This window comes from Triturus cristatus, chromosome 8 (genome assembly GCF_964204655.1).
Source record: "Triturus cristatus chromosome 8, aTriCri1.1, whole genome shotgun sequence".
Lineage (NCBI taxonomy): Eukaryota > Metazoa > Chordata > Amphibia > Caudata > Salamandridae > Triturus > Triturus cristatus.
In genome coordinates, this window is record NC_140591.1 from 272,440,309 (window position 1) to 272,459,484 (window position 19,176).

The 19,176-nt window shown below is 48.1% G+C and overlaps 1 protein-coding gene across 4 annotated transcripts in view; it reads right to left on the reverse strand.

Moving 5' to 3' along the window:
* ALKBH8 (alkB homolog 8, tRNA methyltransferase) overlaps positions 1-19,176 on the reverse strand; it is a 438,016-nt gene that overhangs the window by 158,780 nt on the left and 260,060 nt on the right. For all 4 annotated transcript variants that reach the window (XM_085621497.1, XM_085621495.1, XM_085621496.1 and 1 more), the window contains 2 exons: positions 16,146-16,297; positions 7,853-8,118 (listed from right to left, as the gene is read on the reverse strand). In XM_085621497.1, the coding sequence (XP_085477623.1) occupies positions 7,853-8,118; positions 16,146-16,297 (418 nt within the window). The remainder of the gene's footprint in view (positions 1-7,852; positions 8,119-16,145; positions 16,298-19,176) is intronic.

Genomic DNA, 19,176 nt, shown 5'->3' on the forward strand with positions numbered 1-19,176 from the left:
CATGCAGCGACAGACGTATCTTGTCGTCCCAAGAGCCTGTCCTCTGATCCCACTGATCCTCCAAACACTCCTGCAGTGGTCTCATGTGTAGCCGAGCGTGAGGCGTGAGGAAGATACAGGAGGCCATCGATCCCAGTAGAGAAGACACCTTCCTCACTGTCGTCGATGGAGCAGTCCTGAGCCTTCCGAAGGAGTGATAACCGTCTCTCCTCCGAAGGAGACACGCTTGCTGACCGCGTATCGATTGAGGCCCCCAGGTACTGTATGCACTGGACCGGAGTCGTGACCGACTTGGACATGTTGACATGTAACCCCAGCTTGTGCAAGAGCTCGCACGTCCATCGGAAGTGTTCTTGCGCTTCCGCGAAGGATGATGCCTTGATCAGCCAATCGTCCAGATACGGGTAGACAAACACCTTGTTCCTCCGCAGGTGTGCCGCCACCACCGCCATGCACTTCGAAAAGGTCCTGGGCGCAGATTTTAGCCCGAATGGCAGTACTGTGTATTGATAGTGATTGGCGCCGACTTGGAATCGCAGGAACTTCCTGTGCTTCCTCGCTATGGGCACATGGAAGTACGCATCCTGTAGATCTATGGCACAGAGCCAGTCTCCCCGTTGCAGCTGAGGGTAAATCTGGTGCAACGAAAGCATGCGGAACTTCTCTCTGCGAATCCATTTGTTTGCCTGCCGCAAATCCAGAATGGGCCTGAACTCGTTCTTGTCCTTCTTGCGAACGAGGAAGAACCGAGAGTACAGACCTCTTCCCCTTTGAGACAGAGGTACCTCTTCTACCGCCTTTTTTCTCAACAAGATGTCTGCCTCCGCCTGGAGCTCTCTCAGCTGGAATCGAGAGCTGACCGGCGGAATCGTTGGAGGCGGGCTGGTAAACCGAAGACTGTATCCATTGCAAACAATATTCAGCACCCACTTGTCCTGAGTAATTTTTCTCCACTCTGCCGGAAAAAATTGAATGCTTCCCCCCACTGGAGTGGGTAACGGTTGAGGGGGAAGTAGCCACTCAGGGCCGAGACCCGGCCGGGCCCTTGGTCGTGGTAGTAGCCTGCTGGCCTCCTCTACCCCTCTGGAGCTTCTGGAAGGGCTTGCGGAACTGCTGCTGTTGTTGCTGCTGCTGTCCCGAGCCCTGCCCACGCCCTCTGCCCGAAGACCCGAACCTCCTCTGGAACGGGCGCTTCTTCTTTTCGGCCTTTTCCAACCCGACGGCCGTCAGGGTTTCCGCCTCCGCCTTCATGCGGGCCATCTCAGGTTTCCCCCGAGAAGGGCAGGTTGGCCACTCGTTGCTGCGCCTCTGGCTTGAGGGACGTCAGGCGCAACCACGAATGACGCCGCTGGTGGACGCCATGACAATAGGCGTGGGCGGCCAATAAGGACACATCCGCCGCTGCGCTGATCACTTGATTAGAAACCAGCATGCCTTCGCGCACCGTCTCCAAGAAGTCCTCCTTCTTGTCCCGTGGCAGTAGGTCCGCATATTGCTGCAGGGACTCCCACAGGGCCCGATCGTAACGGCCCAACAAAGCCCCTGCACTCGCCGCCTTCATGGTGGTGGCGGCGGTCCCACACACCTTCCTGCCCGCAGAATCCAGCCAGCGGCTTTCTTTGTCAGGCGGAACCGTGGATGACGGGGCGGTAGCATGTTGTTTTCTTCCCGCCGTCACGATCACCGAATCCGGCTTCGGGTCCACTCTCAAAAAGGAAGGATCCGACTCCGGGGCCCTATACTTTTTCATGAGCCTGGAGGGAGCGGCCTTCGTCGTCGCGGGAGTGAGGAACAGCTCCAACGCGGGTTCCACCAGTCCTGGTACAAGAGGCAGTAGGGGGCGAGACAGGTGTTTCTTATGAAGCGTCTCGAATATCACGGACGTCGTGGGTGTTGGAACCGTCACCGTGATACCCAACTTTGCAGCCCCTCGCAACAGCACCTCTTGGAAAGAGACCAAGTCGTCCACCGGAGACACCCTAGTCCCCGGGGAGTCCGACAGCGTCGGGGAAAGGTCTCTGTCCGAGGAGCGCGTGTGCGACCTGGACCTATACCTCCTACGGCGTCGTCTTGAGTCCGACGAGGACCGTCCACGGCTCCGTGACCTTCTCCTCCTGTGAGAGCGGGAGCGCGACCTCTTCGGCTTCGGCCTGTCCGCCGGTCTAGCCGGTCCAGGCGACCGCGGGCATCGTGGCTTCGGGGTCCCCTGCGGCGGAGTCGGGTACCTTGGAAGAGAAACCATTCGCGGGGGAACCGGCGGCGGTCCCACAGGAGTGCGTGGAAGCGGCTGAGGTGGGGGTGGCGGAGGCAGCGTCCGCGGCTGAGGTGGCGGTGGTGGAGGTGGCGGCGGTGGAGGCGGAGGAGGCGGCGTTGGTGGAGGTGGTGGAGGAGGAGTCGGCAGAGGCGGGAGAGGAGGCGGCGACGGAGGCATCCGAGGAGGCGTATACACCACCGAGTACACCGATCCCGGTGACTCCCTCTTCCTCGATCTTCTCCTCGACGTCGATCTTCGCCACGACGGCGACCTCCGCCTCGACGGCGACCTCCACCTCAACGGCGACCTGTGCCTCGACGGCGACCTGTGCCTCGACGGCGACCTGTGCCTCGACGGCGACCTTCGCCTCGACGGCGACCTTCGCCTCGACGGCGACCTTCGCCTCGACGGCGACCTTCGCTTCGACGGCGACCTCCGCCTCGACGGCGACCTCCGCCTCGACGGCGACCTCGAGCGTCTCGACGTCGATCTTCTCTTCCTCTTCATCGACGGCGAATGGCGATCCCTCGACGGCGAATGCCGACGCCGGGTCCGATCTCGACGCCGACCGCTGGACGGGGCCGACGACGCTGATTTAGTCGACGGCGGCCTATTCAGGTCCCTCGACGGCGATCGTCGACGCCGCTTCTCCCCAGAGCCCTGGGGAGACGGCGAACAGACGGTGGTCATCCTCCTCGACGTCGCCGTCGACGCCCTCGACGGGGAGTGGGAGCGCTTACTGGTCTTCCTGCCCCTGGGGAGCCCCCCAGGGGCCTCAGTATGGGCCAAATCAGCCCCTCCAGACCCACCTGATGCCTTCAGTCTTCTCTCCTCCAGAACTTGAAGCCTGATTTTCATTCTGTCCCTCAGGGTCCTGGCTGAGAACGAGTGGCAGATGGTACAGCTTTCAGGCACGTGGGACTGGGGAAGGCAACCTATGCACACCTCGTGTGGATCAGTTTTAGCCTTCTTTCGACCACATTCCGGGCACTTGTCGAACAAGCCAGGCATGTTGACAGTACCAGCTACTAACACTAGCAAAAAGTGACAAAAATTGCCAAAATCTCCAATAAACCCTTGAAAAGGGGAGAGCTCAATGCTCCAGGGTCCTGCTAGCAGGAGCCGGAAAAAAGAACTGAAAGTAAATGGGACCTGCTGGGCATTCTGGGATACTGGGGAAAGTTCTGGAAAACTGGAAAGTTTTCTTAAAGGCACAGTATCCTGTTCCAAGCCACATAATGGCAGCCTATGGGGCTTGTCTGTCCACTCCTTCCTCTCTATCATTCCAGAGGCTTTTGCTGGTAGAGGCAGGGTTTTTTCCTATGTGGAGAAAAACTAGACAGGCAGTGCTGTTTGTGGATGTTGGTGGAATTCTAGTTGAAGTACTGGACAGTGTAGCCTGTGGGTATAGGCTGCATTATCTGTCTTTAAATTAAATTCTCTCTTAAAGGTGTATGCAGGTCTGCATGATTTGTCACCTTTTAGAGATTATTTTTATTGCTCCGGGGTCCACGCACATGGGCGGGACTATTCACTAGATTATGACTATAACAGAGATCCCCTACTACAGAACTTTACGTCCGCACTTGGGCCGGCAATTCCGGCCCGGAGGCGGAGCTTCCCGCCCGGAGGCGGAGCTTCTGGCCGGGAGGTGGGGCTTCCGGCCCGGAGGTGGGGCTTCCGGCCCGGAGGCAGAGCTTCCGGCCCGGAGGCAGAGCTTCCGGCCCGGAGGTGGGGATTCCGGCCAGTGGCGGAGATTTAGCCATGGCCAAAATCTCCACCTCTGGGCCGGAAGCTCCGCCTCCGGGCCGGAAGCTCCACCTCCGGGCCGGAATTTCCGGCCCGAGTGCGGACGTAAAGTTAGTAGTCGTAAATCCATTCTGTGAATACCAAAAGTAGTAAGTGCATTCTGTGAATACCAAAAGTAGTAAGTGCATTCTGTGAATACCAAAAGTAGTAAGTGCATTCTGTGAATACCAAAAGTAGTAAGTGCATTCTGTGAATACCAAAATGGTAGTAAGTTTAGGATTTTGTCTTAAGTTAGTTCTGTGAATCGGGCCCCTTGTGATTTGGAGGGATCTATTTTGGGGATTTTTAAATCCTCAGGAGCACTCTAGTGATCAGCATGACTCAGATACTAGTGGATGTTCAGCTGTAGAGGAAGAATGATGTAATCCTGAAGCTTTGATGATGAGCTTACAGTTGTTAGATAACTGGTTAAATTGACAGCGATAATGTACTGCATATGCTTCTTTGCACTTTATCGTGGTTCTCACCGAGATGTAGCATTTACCATTATTGCCCCATATTGGCCTATGTTGTTAGTAAGATAAAAATAATAAAAGAAATTTAAAAAAAGATGGGTGCTGATTCATCCCACCAAAGCAAAGGTGAAGTCTTCACACATTACACATTCGGTTGTGCATGAAAAATTGCATTTTTGGTCACATCTGGAGATGTATAATTTGCACATGAAGGTGCAGGACCGAGCACCTATGACTGCAAGATACCTTGAGACCATGAGCCAGAGGGAAAAGACCTGGATCTTTCTGATGAAGTACAGTTACATTTGAAAGAATATGAATAGTCTGAGAAACAAGCTCACATGCAGCACTTCTAGCGAGCATATTCACATGCTCAACTCAAGTGAGAGGTTGATTATGACTCAAAGGACAGCCTTTTGATTTCAAAACCAATCTCTTTGACTGGCCCTAGAGAATATGTTCAGTCCAGATGCTATAATACATCCTAGGTCACATGAGTGGAAGACATCTGCTAAGGTGTCCAATCCCATTTAAGAAAAACTATCAACAAAGGCCTCAGATACTGCATGCCCGCAGAATGTCCTAGGCCTTCCCTGAGAAGCAAGTTAGCCTCCGCCCATGAAATCGATCCAAAACGTGTCTATCTTCAGGTAGTGTTTGTTAGGGATCCTAAAATGGCATGTATAGAGCCTGGGGAGTGTGCCTGGATAAAGTTTTAGACTTGGCAGGCCCCATCACCAAAATCCTAGACCAAAGTGGCTAACAGGTCCAGCAAAATCACCACAATTAAACGAACACTGCTTGCCACACATCTGTTGTTGTCTTGATTACCTGCATCCAACACATACACTGTGTTTGTTTCAATGTTGGGCACTCACTCACTGGACCACTCATGATTATAGTTGAACATGTTCATTATTTACCTGTTTGGTGCATGCTGAATGTGTCCTTTTCACTGGTGCAGGTCCATTACTTCTTTTTATGTTTAATTATATGCTCAGGTACATCTGCAAAGTCTGATATACACGTGTACACAAAACAAGGGCAAGCCTATAAGCCCACGGAAACCAGATTATTCATATATAACCAAACAAGAGTCTCATGGCACTCATTTAGATAACCAACTACTATGTGGCTCAATTCAAAAGTAATCGGGCAAATCATATGCATGTATTTAATATGCCTGATCCATAACATACAGTGATTAACAATAAATAAATCAATCAAAACAACTGTTCTCTTACTAACAGATTTAGTCATTCATCGGATAAAAATAACAATAAGGTGCAATTTATACAATATATCACAAAGCAGACAACAGTATCAACCTTGGGTAATTCAGTGTCCATGTACACACACACACACACACACACACATTATATATATATATATATATATATATATATATACATATATATATTTATATGTGTACATGCTCATATTTCACTAGCACTGAGTCATCTGCACTATGTTTCACTGTGTATTTATATATATATACGTACATATATATGTATGTGTGTGTAAATATATATATATATATATATATATATATATATATACACACATACATACACATATATATATATATATATATAATATATATATATATATATATCGCACCTTATTGTAATTTTTATCGGTTGAATGACAATCTGATACCAAGAGAAAAGGGCTTTGATTTATTTATTGTTAATCACCTTATGTTATGGATCAGACATAGCAAATACATGGAGATGATTTATCTGATTACCTTTGAGCTACACAGTAGGTGATCATATAAATGAACGCCCCTGGGATGCTTAATTGATTATATACAGTTTGATACCCACAGCGCTTTTCACCATCGGAAAAATGTTCTGTTACAATGGATAGGATTTATATTAAAAGAAGTAACTATATACTTCTATATAGCCTGAGCTATAAATTAATTTCTGATTGCAGTTTTAATAGCACAAAGGGTGGAAATATGACCCTACTCCACAGTCATCGCATTAACTGAGGTAACATTAAGGTAGGTGCTGGGCTTTGACAGTTTGTATTTTTGATGCTTCTTGGGGGTGCCCATATCTAGTTAAGGTCACGATGGCAGCAGCAGCCTGCATGAAGTTGGAGTTGGTTTTTGAAAAACCAAAACTAAAGACCTTACAACTTTTCTCTGAGATGGGTGGGGTCTTTATTGATTTTTGTCCTATCCCTGAGAATAGGGAAAAAAGGTATTACACCGTCATCCCTAGATAGGGCAGACTGTGGAATGTCCTTCCTCTGACAGCCCCTGCTCTGGGGGGGCTGCCGAAGAAGCATTCATCCACTAAGTCAATAAGACTCTCTTAATGGAATACTTAAGATCTGCCTGTATCTAACTGAGGCAGGCTGACCAAATGTTTGGGGGCATAGTACCCCGTCTGCCAAACTCTAAATCTGGCTCAATTTTTGTGTGTGTTAATCTCTCTTTTGCTTATCAAATCTATATGACACCTAACACTAAAAAAAGAATGATCTCAATGCCACCTTCCCTTGGGTGCTAGACTTCCTACAGAGTTTTTCAAATATATTCTTGATTAATTATAATTTATAATGATTCAAGATCCCTTCATTCCATCTTGTTTCTTTAAGGAGTGTCATATTTTTCTTGTTTTAAGGAGTATCTTGATATATTTCCTTTCTGCCCCTGATCTTTCAGCAGCAGCAACAGAAAGTAAACTGGGCTCCAAGTGCCCTACTCAATTTCTGTAGTTTCCACTCTTTGCACTTCAGCTACCACCTCAGATGTGAATAAGAGGGTGTTGAAGGGCTGAGGGTGGGACAATGGGTCAGCCCTATGATGCCACAGAGGTTCAAACTGTGTGTGATGTAACTACCGGTAGCCCTGCCATTTTGGTAATCTGAGGTCTATGCTGTTTACAATCCGGCTGGCTTGCATGACAGGTATATTCCTATATGTTGAACAACTCTTCTAATAACCCATATTAACAAACAAGTTCCTTTGGTGAGGGCAAAAATAGGGAGAAACATTTTACTCACCATCACACTAAAGCAGTTAGAACACTAGGTTGGGTTTTAGAAATGGTAGGCAAAGGATCCAAGCACTCTCGTGTAGCATAGGTGACAGGACTAGCAAAGGTCTAATACTGAATACATTCCTTACCGGTGCTGAAAAACCAATTTACTAAAATTTAGAAACCTTACTAAAATGTATAAAGTCTTCAGATCATAGTTTGCCATGAATGTCCCAAAATGAAGAATAAGAAACAATTGTAACTTGAGAAAGCAGGAGATGGAACCAATCATAACAACATACAAAACATTAAAGTAAACATCTTTGCTATAAACTCACCATGTATAACTCCTTCACCAGTCCTAGATATTTTCCATTGCCACAGCCTATATCAGCCACAAGAGATCCTTTTGGAAGACCCTTAAGAAAGTGAACAATTTTGGGCCATGGAGTGTGTCTGGTGCTACTGAAATGGCCTGCAATTTCTTCATACACTTGGTGTACATACTCCTGTTCCAGCTTTGAGGCATCTGTGTTGCTGCCTGGTATTGATGGTGAGTTGTCTTTTTGATGGGTCTTATGGCTGTCACAGACAGAGGGATACGCTAAAATCAAGAAGAGAGAGAACTCTATTTTAAATCGAAATACTGAATGTTGTTATAGGCTTATGACGCTACAGAATAGGCACTAGTTGTTATCACACATTTTAAAAACTATTTTGTGAATATTAAACAACTTTAATCTACGTTCACCATTCTGCTGAAAAAATAAAATAGCTACATTCAAATCTTTGAAACCAAATGTTATTTTCAACGTTTTTTTACTGGCTTATTGCTTTGAAATTATTTTGAGTGACTGATTGTCTGTGAACCCTACATATAGTTTCAATATATCTTCTTAAGGATTCATTTGAGTACTTTCTAATGCACAAGTTACTTACTTGTGTAACGATATTTCTGTAAGAGACATTAATTAGTGATAGATTTCTTACCTTAGAATATCCCCAGGCGTCAGACTGGATCCGGAAAGTTTTCGTCAGCAGTACCCCTGCGCATCGGTAGGCGTCGTCGTACGGCTCCGCGTACGTCGTTGGCGTCGTAGTCGCCGAGATGACGTTGCTAGAGCTACTTAGATGCGCCCACACGTGCTGACGTCAGTTTTGTACACGCTTTCCAGGCCAGGACGCAGAGCCATGCAAGATACTGTCCACTGGTGCATTGAAACTAGGGCCCTGAAAGGGATGGCCTTAACCCTAGAAATCAGTTCGCGGAACGTTGAGGATGGGTGGGGCGGTAAGGAATCTATCACTAACTAATGTCTCTTACAGATATATCGTTACACAAGTAAGTAACTTGTGCATCTGAAAGAGACACGTTAGTGATAGATTCCTTACCTTAGAATAGATACCCCAGCAATACCAACCCCGGTGGTGAGTCTGCGAACCAAGATCACACCAGAAAGTCACAGAAAACAGAACGGCTAAAGAAGCCGTCTCTCCGGACTTGACTGTCAAGGCAATAATGCTTAGTGAAAGTGTGCAGCAAGGCCCACGTGGCTGCCTGACAGATGTCTTGCAGGGGGACACCACGTCCCAATGCAGAAGTAGCTGCTGTCACCCTGGTAGAATGGGCGCGCAACCACACTGGGGGTTCCTTTTTAGCCAGAAAATAACAGGCTTTGATCCACAAGACGACCCAGCGGGAGATAGTCCTCTTGTGTACAGCCCGGCCTTTCTTGGCGCCTACGTAGCCAACAAAGAGCTGGTCATCCACCGGAACTGTTGTATGCGATTCAAATAAAATGAAAGCGCACGTTTTGGGTCCAGACAATGGAGCCTCTCTTCCTCTCTGGAAGGGTACGGAGGCGGAAAGAAAGTGGGCAAGGTGATAGTTTGCCCAATGTGGAAGGCAGTGGCAATCTTTGGCAAGAAGGAAGGACAAGTGCGAAGCACAACCTTGTCCAGATGAGCCGACAGAAAAGGAGGCTTACAGGAAAGAGTCTGGAGCTCACTCACGCGCCTAGTGGAGGTGATGGCAACCAGGAAAGCAGTCTTCAAAGTTAATAAACGGAGAGGACAGTTGTGAAGCGGCTCAAAAGGAGCGCACATCAGAAAAGTAAGAACCAGATTCAAGTCCCACTGCGGCATCACAAACGGAATAGGAGGTAAAAGGTGAGTAATGCCTTTAAGAAATCTATTAACAACAAGGGTCTTGAAAAGAGAGGGCTGATCAGGAAGCCTGAGAAAAGCTGAAATTGCAGAAAGGTAGCCCTTAATAGTGCCCAGGCAGAGAGCCCTGCTGGGCCAGAGAAAGAAGGAACAAAAGGATCTCTGAAAGAGAGACAGAAAGGGGATCCACAGCCTTTGTTGTGCACCATGCCACAAATTTGTTCCACCTGCAGGCGTATACCGATTTAGTGGAGGGATGCCTGGCTGCCACAATGACATCACAGACTTCAGGAGGCAAGTCAAACGGAATCAACTGTCGCCGCTCAATCTCCACGCATGTAGCTGGAGGCTGGACAGGTTGGGGTGGAGGACCGTCCCCTGTTGCTCCCGAAGAGGCAGTCAGATCGGGGAATCCATGCTCATACTGAGTAGCTCAGGATACTAAACTCTTCGCGCTCGGGTACGCAGAGGCCTGGACAACCAAGCTCTCAGGGGTAGGGTGTTGGGAGAGGAAAACAGGGTCGCGCGGGGCCGGGCGATGGCATCGGGACACGTTCTTATCCACAGGAGCCCCTGTGTTGGGCCTGGACTAGGTGCCCAAAAGAGCGTCCGAGATTGCATCATTAAAGGGCACCAGTGGCACCGTAGAAGATGACGCAGGCCGTAGCACCTCTGTCAGGAGATTAGTCCCGACGGCCACGGTAGGAAGCTCGAGGTGGAGAGCCTCTGCTGCCCTACGCAACACCATAGAGTAGGAACCACCCTCCTCCGTAGCCACAGTAGAAGGAGACAGTGAGCCAGGTTCAGGAGTATAATCCTGGTCACCTGCATCCCCAAGATCCTTATCCCAGTTCGGGTCTAACTCGCATTGTGCTGCGAGAGGGTCCTCAGACCCCTCCCAGTCCTCCCCGTCCTCCACAGCCTGCCGAACAGGTGGAACATAAGGAGGTGGGTGAAGAAAGGGAAAGACATTCCCAAACGGCGTCGGAATCAGTCGACACCCTTCCTGCACCGTCTTCACGTCGGGGAGGAGGCCTGGGACGGCGTCGGCCGGCGACGCGGCCGACGCCGGTGTCGGCGCAGTCGGTGGAGGTCGTACTGGCCCAACCGACATGGACGGGGATCCATGCGTGGATCCATGGGGGTCTCTCGGCGTCGAGACCGGAGTCGTCGATGACGTTGGGGCCGGAGCTGGCGATGTCGAAGAACGAGGACCCCCAGCCGGGCCCACGGGGCCCGAAGGTGCACCGGCGGTGCTGGACGGTTCGAAGACACGTGCCATAGCTGACAGGAACTCCTGCAGCTGGGCTGGAGTCGCCGATGGACCCGGAAAGGGCGGGTAGGCCATCAGCAACTGCAGGGGCTCCGCCGGAGCCACAGGGGCGGCGCCGCCTGCACCCTCAGCCACGTCACGCGACCGGCTAGGGGAAGGCGAAGAGCGACGGCGCTTCTTCGACTTCTTGTGCTTCTCCTTACCTGACTCCGAGTGCGAAGACTTCGAATGTTGGTGATGGCTCTGCGGCCGGTCCCTCGACCTCCCACGGGACCGGGACCTGGAACGGCGCAGAAACCGACTCCCAGGCCTCTAGCCACTTTTGGGACCGATCCCGCAAAGTTTTCGGAGCCATGTCCCGGCAGTGGGAGCATGAGTCGTGGTCGCGCCCCAGGCATTAGAGAAACTCACGGTGCGGATCCATCACCGACATCGTGCGTGGACAGGCCGCGCAAGACTTAAATCCGGGCGTCCCACAAAACTCAGTCAAAAAAAGACTGGGGGTACCGCTCTCTCCGGATCTGCACTTGCTGGTGCGGAAAAATAAAGAACTGACGTCAGCCCGCGTGGGCGCGTCTAAGTAGCTCCAGCGACGTTATCTCGGCGACTACGATGCCAACGACGTACGCGGAACCGTACGATGACGCCTACTAACACGCAGGGGTACTGTTGATGATCTCTCTCTGGATCCAGTCTGACACCTGGGGATATTCTAAGGTAAGGAATCTTATCACTAACGTGTATCTTTCAGATTCTTAGAATTAAAAATAAAAGAGTTAGAAACAACCATAATTCTGGTAATTTCTTGGGACAGTTTTCTCCTTTTCAATCTATTTCCATGCCGCACATTTGTTTTACAAATAGATCTTTGAAAAACATATCCATATACAAGTTCTTAATGTGGGTTCAGGTTCAAACCTCTTAGGCACCGGGACATGCTCGTATTACACTTATTTTAACAAATGCCTTATTCTGTAATTCTTGAACTTCAGAAAAGTAGAAAAGAAACTCATAACAACATATTTTAAGCATAGTACAATCGTAGAATGCTAGATTGCCTTCTTTGACTTAGCATTTCTCAGTTTTTTCTCCCCATGCACAAACAGACTGGTCACTGTAATCAAATAGTGACATTTTGAAGAAACAGAACTATAATTGTAATCCTTTACACATTCTTCTTCAGACTTTAAGATTTCAGAAAGAGTGTGTGAGAAGCTGGCCTGGTATATGATGTCCACTTATGAACGTGGGCACCTTTCACTAGTCCAGACAACCCTTATGATGGTTTAAGAGGTTTTAGACAACCTTAGAAAGTAGCTGTTGAGAGCAGCCTTCAAGCTTAGTCCAGAAGGAGTGTAAAGCAGTTTGTTTCACCAGAATGCAATCTTATAGTATAGATTAAGTGAAAAGGAACCACACCAAGTATTTATAAAAATATGTATTTATTATATAATACTCTCTAATACGTTAAAGTATCTCCAAAATGGAGATAAACACAATGCACATAATACTTTAGCAAGAAACACAGTAAATAGCACGACATACACTGTGGGCCCCAGGGGGACCAACCCATTTATTAGGAAAGTGGTATAAGAACCACGACTCGAGTCAGGACGATGTCAAGAGGACGTAGAATTGCTGTGGACCCACAGAACCACCCAAGGTAGGTAGATATGGACCCCACTGAGAGCGTGTGCAGTGTGGAAACACAACCGTGTGCTCCGTACAAGTCTATGTGCAAGTCGCGGTTGGATTTTGAAGGATTAAGGATACTTCCCAGTGGACCCTGAAGAAACCCCTTGGAAGACAGAAGGTTGGAGAGCCACCCCACTCGTGGATACCCTAGTACCCACGTTACCTACACCAGGGATGCCAGGTGCATACGTGTGAAGTGGTGTCGGAAACCGCCGTTGAACCCAATGGAGGACTTCAAGAAAGTGCTGCTGTGGAGGAAGGAAGAAGTGTCTGATGGAATCCGAGGAAGGATTCTTGCTGAGAGGTACCTACAAGCAAAGGGGACAGAGTCTAGGTCACTCAGGAGTGACCAGGAGACTTGGAAGACGAATGCCCTTTGATGTCAGGTGTTGCAGGATGGATGATGAGGACATTGACTCTGCAGCTGTGAGGACCAGGCGACGCTGAGGAGGAGCAGGAGCCGTGCACGAGCTGTCCCACGAAGGATGTCGAGTGCTGAGGGGTCAGTGTCCGGGGGGAGTACAAACAAGGCTTGGCAAATGCAACTAACGCAGGAATCAAAACAAGGAGCAACATCGGGACCAGCAAGGTCAAGGGGACTCACTAAAAGCAGGGGAGTCAGGGTAGGCCCCGAGCAATCAACAGAGACCAAAAGAAACAAGTGTGACCCTCAAATGGACCCACAGGCCGTAGGCACTGGAGTCGCAAGAGGACCTAAACCAGCTCACCAGAAGATGCAAGCCACACTGCACACGATGCAGTGTGGCTGAAGATACTGGTAACAGGAGATGCTCGAGGTTGCGGCTACTTGGAGCCCGAAGATCTTCTTGGAAGGCAGCCAACAAGCTTTTGCAACTGCAAGTTAGACGTGATGCACAGGGGTTCGTTAATGCAACCCCCCCAGGGATACTGGCCAAACTTGGTGACAGGGCAGGGCTGGCCTCGGGAGCTGTGGAAAACCACCACCTGTTTTGCAGAAACCTTACGGAGTCCAGTGGAGCTCAGGATCAGCAGACCGGTCAACTTAGTTGGGGTGTCTGCAAATGCAGGAGAGTGACTCCTTCACTCCAAGGGAGATTCCTTCAAGTGTCTTTGATGCTTCACAAGCCCTAGAAGGTTCCTGTATGATGCACAGGCACGACGATGCAGCAGACTGGAAGGGAGACAAAGTCAGGCCCAAACGAAGTCCAGAGTGCGGTAGAAGAAGAAGTGGTGTCTGATCCGAGTCTTATACCACGACGTATCTAGGGACCTACACCCAGGTAAGCCCTTAAGTACCCTAGAGAAAGGGTTGGGAAGATTCAGGGGACCCTACCAGGGGAGGGTCTGGACACAGGGGAGCTTACTCCCATGTCCTTTGTCAAGTTTTGTGCCAGAGCAGGCGCCAACGGCTCTCAGAACTGGTTTGAACTGAACTATGCACAGGGACACCAAATGTACCCCTCATGTAGACTTTCTGGCACTGGCAAGCGCACCCACCCGGTACAAATACACTAAATCCTGTCTGGGAGGTGGTCACACCTCCCTGTGACAGTATGCCTATTGTTCCACCTTCCTCTGCTCAAGCTTGTCTCAGCAGCTGGAGGGCAGAAATGTGTCTCTTGTCGGCAGCAACCATTTTGTGCTGTCTGGCTCTAGAAGGTTGGCACCGGGAACACTGAGAGCCTAATGGAGGGCTCTTCCAGTGCTTGAAATCATACCTCCCACACCGTTTACGGTGTGGGAGTATGATTCCAACATGTTTGATACCAAACAGGATAGGATTCGTTGCAGCCATTTTCGAGATGGTCATCGCTTAATTACGTGGTGCCCCTCTATATAGTATATGGCTGCTTCACTGACAGCCCGGGAGAATAGACTCCATAGGCTGCAGGGGTGTCCTGCTCATGCAGGGACACCCTCTCACTTAGAACCAAGCACCCTGCCTTCACGATTGCAAAGGCCTGCTATAGGGATGACTTATAGGTTTTAAGTTCAGTGACCCTTATATAGAGGAAACCTATATCTTTAGTAAGTGGTGCAGGCACCAACTTACACAGGCTGCAATGGCAGGCCTGTAGTTCCATTTTGAATGGTCTTTCATGGGTGACATAATACAAGCTTCAGCCCATGGGAGACCTCTGGGGTACCTTAGTACCATATACTAGGGACTGATAAGGTTATCCCAGTATCCAATCTGGGACATACCTAAGTACTGAACACAACAATTTAGGGAGAAAGCAGATAGACTGGGGTCCTAATTAGCAGGATTCCAGTCAGACTAGTCGTAAATAGCATCACATCAAGCAAAAAGTGGGGGTAACCATAGAAGCAGATACTACTTTCCTACACAGTAATTTATATGTATTTACCTAGCTTTGTCCTCAAAACATATTTTCTGAGATTCCTGACCTGCCCTCTTCCTTTACTGCGGCATACCCCGTTAATCCAAGCCAAAGCGACTTCATAATTAAATGAATTTGGTACTGTCAATTTGATTTCCCAGTACTTTTTTCTGGAGTTCTTCTCTAACATCTTTCGGGACTAATCAATTTTAGTTTGCTTTCTTTTTCAAGATGAAAACAAAAGTGATCTCTAGGGTGATCGACTTCAAGACTATTTCAACATTTGAAATGAAGTTGTAGACAATATCCAAAGAAAGACTACAAATAGGCTTGTGCTCACCGAGGATACCTGTAAGTGGGTGCAAACAATTTATTATATAATCTGGATGAGCATGTTACAAAAAAGAGAACATGAAACACAAATGATAAGTCTTCCAGATGCATTTGTTAACAAGACTCACAATTACAATTGAAACTTTGGAATAAATAATCCTGAAACAGAACAATATCGTGAATGGTAACAGGCATTCAGGTTGGTGTCAATTATTTGTTTGTGTTCACATTTCAGAAATAACTGAAAATACACTTTACCCAGCGACTATCCAACACATTTAGTGTTCTGGAGGACTGAAAAGCAATGAACCTTCTATGTAATATTCCATGTTCCCATCTGCGCAACAACACAGCAACCCTTTGTGGTGGCATCGGCTTCTGGGTGAGCACCAATCATGAACCATAATGCAAAGTCTATCCAAAATACCTGCCTCTAGAACAAGAGGAAGGACTGCATTTGGTGGAAAAGGGGCAGTCTTTCCTTAAAAATAATTGCTTGAGATGCTGCAAGTACAATGTAATGCATGGTCTTAGTCCCATGCCCACTCCGAATTTATATATTCATACTACCGAAATTACAAGAAAATATGCATAGATACTTTTCACGCTTTCAAACAGCAGTCTCATAGTCTGTTACAAGTGAAGGTCTGTAAAGGGATTTCCAAAATATTTACCTTTGTTTTTGTGGAATCAGATTTGGTCCTTTATCTCAGCCATGCAGGTTACTTAAACCATATTCATGTGCTCACAAATAGAGAGAACACATTATTACAGACTATAAATACAACAATCTGGTCAACTGATCACATGTTTAATGAATGGTTTAGTCAGTTTGCTTACCACAGTTGCAGGGGGTCGTCCTCACTTTTCTAAAAGTGAATGATGTCCTTGTTCCCCTCTTGTTTAATGTTATATCGCAGGCATCCACAGTGATGGCCCCAACGTTCAGACCCTCAGATGCTTGAACTACATCAAACTTCCTTGGGGTGATGCTGCAATTAAACAATGAAATGATCGCACAATAGTGAGATACGCATGTACTGCATTATAAAGAGCAAAAATACATTGGTCAGTGGAGTAATACACAGCTAGTGCACTTGTGCGAAGTTTAAAAATGCTTAGTCCACTTGTAGGAAAAATGTCAAGATCTTAAAGGACAAGCATTTGCAATGCAATAGGTCTCGCATTACTGAAAGTTTGAGCTATTGGCGTTGCATTATTATTTACAACACCAATACCTCAAACTATCAGACCTGCGAGACCTATTGCATTGCAAATGCTTGGTGTCAATTGTCCTAAAAAAATTCTCAACTGGCTTTTGTAATGTTATGCCGTTTTACTCTTTTATCAAATTGTTTTTATATTTGTATATAACTTTTACTTTATGATTATTTTTGTATTTATGACTAAAATTGTCAAAAAAAGCGAATGGAATGCACATCTAAAAAAGGTTTGTCTAAATTCTATTATTATGTTTTTAGCTGGGTGCTATGTTGTGACGAAGGCAGCGTAGGAAGTTACATGGAGCGCTCCACAGGGATTACACACCCAGGCTTTTATGCTTCATATTTACCAAATAAAGCTGGAACTGTAAAAGCAGCTTGTGTCCAGAGAAGTTCTTTGTTACTAGCACTTCACAACAGACCCAATCTATGTTGTACATTTTATCAATACATCAAAATTAAATGTTTTGCACTGATTTACACAATAGTGAGCCAAGGCCTGGATCGTAACCTAGTTCTCCATTATCATGAGTCTGCAGCCCTACCAATTGGGAGGGACACATACCCTACCATGAAATCTCGGCTCTCTTTGGCCTTGAGGTTTTAAAAGGACCTCAAACCTGGCTCCAGAGACATTTTAAGGCATGGGTAAAGTGGGCTCTGGCCCAGGGCCCCAGCCTTTCAGGGGGACACCTAATAGAGCCCACTCTGTTCTGTTATAAATGCCGTTTTCATGCAACATCCATGAAAAAGCGTTTTTTTTTCTTTTTGACCAAAACATGACTCACATATGGGAGGGTGTCACAGAGATTATTTGCAGTAATATTAGTGAGCTGCTGCTGTGTTACAATACTGAAAACACACATCACTATCCCAGGATATTAGATGTAAAAACATTTAGTATTTGGACGAGTGTGCCCACTGTCAGTGACCTGGCCAAAGAAGCCAAAAAAGAGTTGAAATTGGATCATAAAACTAAAGTTGTCCGAACAGGGGACCCCAAAATACTTTTGGCCCAGGGCCCCCAAAATTCTTCAGATGTCCCTGCCTGGCTCGAACTTTTAGTGGCTTGCCGACCTTTAGTTAGCATTTCCGTAATATTAAATTACCATTTTCTTAACTTCCTCACATTTTATACCTAGAAAACAAACATACTGATTTCCTCGATTTACTCCTAAAACTAATAATATGCTGAAAATACGGGCATTGTTAAAAATGAACAGGAATCACGTGATATTCAAACTGATCCCATATGAGACTGTACTTGTACTACCTATCAACCCCAAATTCGCGCACATGGCACACAAAAGATCCCTGGACGTGCGGGAGCGCGAAGTACAGAAGTCAAGCAACTAACATGAGAAGTCAACTGCTGCCACTGACGTGTTGATCCTTACCAAACAGACATGCCCAGTGACAAGCAGAGGCCACCACTCATAAATAGAAGTGACGCCACCTAGCCAATCAGAGTGTTCTACTGCAGTGATTCGCCTCTTGCTGCACCAGTTTTTTTCCCCACTGTGGAATAAACTGTTAAGAAACTGAAACAAGTTGTAAACCTGTGAAAGGCAGGATGCTGGAATCGGTAGTCAAGAGTAAAATAGGAGGGTGCGGTTCTTGTACCAGTGAGCAGTGTGGCAGCGGCTGTCACTAATGGATGGAGAGGTGCTGGCATGGTGACGTATGTGACGCTGGCAGGACTGGCGCCAATGAAGAGGAGAGCTCTGGTACCAATGCAATGAGTAACGAGATGCACCAAAGGCACGGCTGGGCTGTGTGAGTAGGCGCAGGCAGGTGTATGCAAAAAGAACACTGTTGGGCATTCTGGGGAGCTGTTACAGGTGGCAGTGTTGATGTAAGGAGAAGGCACTGGTGGGCGCTATATGGAAGTGGGCCCGCGTGGGCAGTATAAGAAGGTGGCACCAGTAGACCGTGGGAAGAACAGCTGGCACAAGGGAATATTCTGAGGAGGTTACAACGGTGGGAAGTGTAGATTAGCACCAGCAGGTAGTTTGAGGAGGTGGCACCGGTGGTAAGGCATTCGTGGGCAGTGTAAACTGGCACGGGTGGACAGTCTGAGTAAGAGGCACAAGAGGGCAGTGCGAGGAGCAAGTATTCACGGGGAGGGCTGCCACGAGGTGAGTTTGCACCCACTGGCAGAGTTAGCACCGCTGGGCAGTGTGAGAAAGCAGCACGGAGGGCAGTGTCTGGAATTGGCAGAGTTATCAGTCTTGGCTGAGTTATCGGAGCTGGGCAGCACCTGTCTGGCCGCTGTGCTTCAGTCTGACCCTTTCATCACCAGCCCCGATTCCACGCGCGACATTTCCCAGGCGCCTGGAGCAGATCTGCCTCAGTCAGTGCGCTGCACTCAGCACTCTCTTACTCCCTACCTGCCGAAGAGGAGGTGGCGCGATAGGTGGAACCTTGCGACCGTCAGAACACGGAGATCGCTGCAGCCGGAACATTAACCCAGTATGCTATCTAATCATCAGAACAACCCAGACAGGAATGTCGTAGATTGAATGCAGAAAAATAAGCACGGAATCGAAACCAGTGGTGCGCGCGCACCACTGAGGAGCGGGGGCGGGAATTGAAACCAGTGATGCGCGTGCACCACAGAGGAGCGGGGACGAGTGAGCCTGTTGTCT